The sequence below is a fragment of the Protopterus annectens genome, chromosome 1.part0 (genome assembly GCF_019279795.1).
Source record: "Protopterus annectens isolate FY-2018-M chromosome 1.part0, PAN1.0, whole genome shotgun sequence".
Classification (NCBI taxonomy): Eukaryota; Metazoa; Chordata; order Ceratodontiformes; family Protopteridae; genus Protopterus; species Protopterus annectens.
The window spans coordinates 1,510,649,082-1,510,655,081 of NC_056725.1; the positions used below are offsets into that span (position 1 = coordinate 1,510,649,082).

At 37.5% G+C, this 6,000-nt stretch overlaps 1 protein-coding gene across 1 annotated transcript in view; it reads left to right on the top strand.

The window, feature by feature from the left end:
- Positions 1-3,814, top strand: part of LOC122801785 (galectin-2-like) — a 122,157-nt gene extending 118,343 nt beyond the window's left edge. Inside the window, exon 4 of the mRNA XM_044071380.1 lies at positions 3,609-3,814. Coding sequence (XP_043927315.1) covers positions 3,609-3,755 — 147 coding nt within the window. The 3' untranslated portion in view covers positions 3,756-3,814. The remainder of the gene's footprint in view (positions 1-3,608) is intronic.
- The last annotated feature ends 2,186 nt before the right edge of the window (positions 3,815-6,000 follow it).

Below are 6,000 nucleotides of genomic sequence, written 5' to 3' on the forward strand. Positions count from 1 at the left end.
AGGAAGAGACCAGTTGAAAAAATATGCTGCAAAGGAGTGGGGCTTCTATAGACAGGTTTGTTGTTTGGGACACTGTTGCTGAACCTTTAGGATTCACTGTTAAAGATATTAAGGCCGTGACACATTTAGGAAGTAATGTCTTTTGTGAAATAATAATTGAAACCTATGCATTTGAAAAATATTGAAAGACTGTGACACTAAAACTTTTTGTGATCACTGGAAAAACTATGCTTTTTCACATAAGAAAAAACATAGCTGTGCAGTTTCAAAGTGATGATATTAACACAGACTTAAAAAAAGTACTTTGGACAATGTTGTCGTGCTGTATATGAAATATGAAAATATGTATGATGATATAAATGTTTGGAATGGGGCATGGGAGGTACGGGTTACATAAACTGTGAAAGAAGGAAATAGTTCTGATATAACAAGTGTAAGTAATACTGTTAAGACAAAGAGGAAATGTTAAATATTGGGGGGCAGCCAATTTTGTGGGGAAGGCAATCATTTAGTTCAAGAATGTCCCAAAAATAGGCACATTACAGGGAAGGAAGACATTCAGTTTAAATTTGTGGGGCAACATCTAGAAAATGTAATGAAACGGGACATTTTTCATTTGACTGTTCAATGTTATTAAACTAAGAAGAAAAATTACAAAAAGAAACAGCAATAAATATTGTGGTTCAGAGTGAAAAGGGAAGGGGGTCACTCATAATGAAGAAGAGACAAAAATTGCTAAGTGACAATGAAGAAGATAAAGAAGGACAGAGTACAGAGCAAGGGGTGCAGAAAGTGAAGTGGAGGATCAGGAAGGGGAGCAAGTGTGTGACATTAGTACACAAAAAATCTGAAGTATTACCAAAGGATATAGAGGAAAACAGTCTGAATGTGCTTAGAATATCAGAAGAGAAGAAGAAATTATTAAAGTAAAATGGACCACATCAAAGAAGGGACCAAAACTATTCATTACCAACAAAGCATGAACAGCTTGTATCTGGCATACAGAGATAAGGCCCTGACTAATTTACAGTTGACTCAAGTTCAACTAGGAGCTGCAACAAATAAAGCATATTAACCTTAAATTTCATCAACTGACAGACTATAGTGTGCTGTTCTCTCATGAGTAGATTACACAACATTCTAAATATCTAGAAAAAACAACAGTTCTGAGCAGTAATTGTCCCAAGAAATGGCAGTCAGTGCAATGAACTGACAACTATTATTGACTCTGTTACTGACAAACTGTCAACTGCAGTGATGAAATGCAATTATGAGGCACTTATGGGTATGCCATCCTAATGAGAATGAACCAGTAAATGCATGTCCCTTTTCAGCAACAAACAGAGAGTGCTGTCTGGTTAAGTGACTGACTCAGTCACACAGTGGGAAAATGGAAGAAGAGGGTATCAAACTCTGGACTCCAGTGAGTAGCTTGTTAACAAAACACAGCCTTAATCTTGTGTACTAAATGACAAGGTGCACATGGCTTGGGCATTGTGGGTCTTTATAATTTTTAAACATTTACAAACTGTTTTTACAATTTATTTCCATCTGTGCATGTGTAAACTGTGAATTTGGGAGTACCTGAGTTCTGATGCTGAGACAAGTTCTTCTGGTGCAAATTAGAAGTGTCTGCATGAACTGTTTTGAAGTAGCTTACTAGTTTTAGAGAATAACAATATGGCAGGTAGTACAGCTAAATTACACTTTATTGTGTAAATTCTTAAGAGATGATTGTTTCAAATTTATGTTGTGGCATATAATAGAAAGTTATGAGATAGCACCTGCTTAGCTAAAGCACAATCACTGACTGATAATTAACAAGGAAAAGTGCATGGTGTTCATTTCTTTCACCTTCTTCTTCTTTCGGCTTTACCTGGTTAGGGGTCGCCACAGCGGAACTCTGGTCCGCTAATGATTTGCAGTAAGTTTTTACAGTGACGAGTTGCCAGCCCCAACGCCCAACCTCCAAAGAAGGCACACCCATTCATGCACGCACCTACCTGCATGTCTTTAGACATCACTTGACTGCAGGGAGGACATGGAGACTCCACACAGAATGTGCTCCAGCCAAGAATCGAACGGGAGAACTTCTTGCCGTGAGGCAACAATGCTAACCGCTGCACCCATGTTCATTTCTTTCACCTGCTAAACAGATATACGCATATTATTAAATTATTACAGCTCTGAAAATGATTGATGGGAAACCAGAGGGGAATGATCTCCTAAACAGGAAAAAAAAAACATTGTGGGCATAAATTAACTGTATTTCATAGAAATGTTGAGTGGAACAGATTCAAACAATGGGTAATGAAGTGAAAAATCAATGCAACATTTGAAAGGGCATGGGATATAAAGAGCAGAAATGGCATGATTAAGTAAATCATTAGGCTTCTTACACTGGCATTTTGATATATATATATATATATATATATATATAGATTCTGTCTACATATGTAAGAGTGTTATTGTACATCAAGTGTAAGTTGTGATCTACCTTATAACTGTAGATAAGAAAGATTTTATCTTAAAGCAAAGCAAGCCTGTGCACAGTGTTCTGACATTGTAAGACCCACAGTTATTGGCTGATGGCTAAAACTGCACATTTATTTCTTCTTTCCCAAGGTATGCTAGAACTGTCTCTGTACTACTATAGGTTCATAGGTGTTTACTAAGTGTTTACTAGGCTAATGAGCACAAGGGCCTTTTTAAGTCTAGCCATACATCCCAAATGTCTGACAAGTTTCGGTACCCTTGATAAGTGTAAGCAGGAGCATGGGGATGAAACATTTACAAGCAGAGGCCTGGGAGGTGAACCATTTACATGCCGCCTCTGTCCATTTGAGACATAGGTAACAAACTAGGGATGAATTTCCTGTTCCCCATCCAACTGTCCAAGTTACACTTGAATTAGGTTAGGGAGGAACTCTGCTTCACGTGGATGGGGAGCCTGTTCCAAAGAAGGGGTAGTCTCTAGGATGCATACCTGTCTGTCCAGCAGGTCCTATTTATAACACAGGCAAGGTTTAAGTCTTTAGAATGGGTAATTTTGGTGCTGTTTGTTTTCTGGATATGCAGGAAGTCCATCAGAGTGGGGTCTGACAATGCCCTATATGCCAAGCGTAGCTCTCCCCTCAACAGCCTGCAGAAGACAGAATACAGGGATAGGGCCTTGAGGCAGTCTACACAGGACATGTTACTTACACCCTGTATTCTTTAAGTGAGGAACATCTGTGGATGTTCCAGTTGTTGGATATCCCTGGTTAGATATATACCAAAGGGAGCATTGTACTCTATGATAGGTCTGATGAATGCCGAATAGAGTGATAAAATGATGTCCTTGGACCTATATGCCATACCTTTGTTTATAAGTTGCTTGTTATTCTTTGTTTAGCTAGGAAAAGACATATGCATTCTGTAAATGGGCTGGAAAAAGACATTTGCATACCCTGTTGTAAAGGAACCCATAGCAGTATAAAGCCATCTAAGACTGTAGCTTTTAATATTCACTTTTTCCTTATCACGTCAATAATGACACACCTAATGCATATTACCAACAGGTTTATTTTAAAAGTCTTTGCATTTTTATTTTTTATCTTTTCCTGCAGTTTACTATTGACTTCAAAGGTGACAAGTTTGTGATAAAAATGCCTGATGGAGCAGAAGTTGAATTTCCAAATCGACACGGCCATGACCTCATCAACTACTTGTCTGTAAAGGGAGGATTCAGAGTGACCTCTTTTAAATATGACTGATGGCCTGAGAATGGTGTTGAAAAGACTGAATAAACAATAAAGTGTTTGTATTTTTCTCATTTCTCTAGTTCTGGTCATGATTTATTTTAATAGATTGTTCAAGCTCATCTTTTACATATGCACGTGCCTCAGTATTTATATCAATGTGCATACAGATGTGTATGCGCATGTGCAGTTTCTGCCTGCTTGTGTAACAAAATAAATCTCACAAATATTCTTTCCCCAAGTATAGCAATCCAGACAAATCATGCATAAACATACACTATGGACAGCATCTCTGTACCAGTCTTAGCTACAACGTATGATGTGTACTCCCACTCTGCAGAGTAGGGTATCCAAGCAGTTGTAATGGTTGTGGTAGGAGTTCCTAGGGTCCTTAGTACTGTTAGACATAAAACAATTAAGGGTTTGTACAAGATGGCAGCAGCATGCAAACAACAGCCTTGTAATAATAACTTGCTTCTGTAAGTTTGCAGAGGCATCAATCTTAGGCATACAGAGCAATGTCCTTAACAAGGAGCCATTTGTTTAAGCTCAGCATGCATTAATCTCTTGCTGGCATTTTTTTGTTAATCTACATATGTGGTGAAAGTGAATGAATTAAATTACAGTTAAACTTCAGCAGTTTGACTGTAGTGTAATTCAGGAGTTTTTCTTTTTCTTGGCAGTTGTGCAACCATCGATTTGGAGTGTAGGGGTACAGCCCTCATGTTGTGGGATGTGGGGACAAAATCCCTAATGTAAAAGCAAAGTTTTGTATATCTTTGGCAATTGTAAATGTAACACATTTGGCTGCATTTGCAATCACTTGATTTAGATGTTTCTTAGTTTAAATGAAAATAATCATTATGAACTTTTTTCAAAGTATTTTGTGTAAATCAAAGTTTACCATGATTAAAAGAAATAGAATCGTGTGTGTGTGTGGATTCACTTTATAATCTCAAAATACTGACACATCGAATTTCAGTATATCGAGACTATAAAGTCGAATGGACAGGTGATCCGCTGTGGCGACCCCTAACCGGGAAAAGCCGAAAGAAGAAGAAGAAGAGACTATAGAGTCGAATCTGCAAAATTCTGAAACCCCAAAACTGCGAAAGTAAAAATCGTAAAGTTAAACACACCATACACCACACTACACATACACCATACTACCCTCATGACAAAAAACAAACAAAACACACACAAACATAAAAACACAAATTAACAAACCTACACTACAAATAAGCTGGGGGCAAGCCTCCCTGCACCCCCCACACCCCTACTACTTATATATACTAACTCTGAGATCACACCAAACAGAAAAAGACAGTAAACTCACAACCATTCTACAGTCCCTCACACACACACATCACATATATACAAACACCACCACTTTCAACACTTAAACACTCATACTTTTACCTGCCTACCCAAACCCACATGTACAACTTCCAAACACAGTCATATACACTCAAACACCTACCCAAAACCCTTGCAAAATAGTTATTTACCTTAAATTCCACCTAAATCCACACACTAAATCATACACCATCCACACAATACATTCCACATCACGTATCGTAAAGCCATAACTGCGAATTCGACATTTCCGGATTCACGGTTATGCACTTTCGCTATTTTGAACATTCAACTTTATAGTCTCGAAATACAATTAATTTGATATTTCAGTATTTCGAGATTATAAAGTGAACCAGTGTGTGTATATATATTAATTACAAATATGGTTCTTACTCCTCATCCACAAGGTAAACACACCGTGGAAGGAGTACAGACCTTTGCAATGTGTTCTGTCTTCATTCCCAGCCTCCTAACCTGTTTTTGCAACCTGTATACTGTACTAAAAGGTTAGAAGCTACCTGACTCCTTAAGCAAGAGGTTAAGGGGCATATGCACTGGCACATGTAGATGTTTTTGGGCTAATTTTTAATTAACTCCATTGCAGACTGCATTTTATATACTACATCTGCAAGACGTAATCATCAGATGCAGCATATGCAAATTAGCTATTCATCTGGTTATTGTATCTTGAACAAGTATAGTAAAAAGTGATAACTTCTGCTTGTTTTGTTGAAACAATAGACTTATAAATCAATTAATTGCTATCCCCTCACCAAGTAATACATATATCCATAACATTTAATTCCACAATAATCATACAGTTTTTGTAAGTTCTAAGTAAGTGCAACAAAACCTACAAAATTATCATGCAATATAGAGCATGGTGATTCTGGTGATTTGTGAA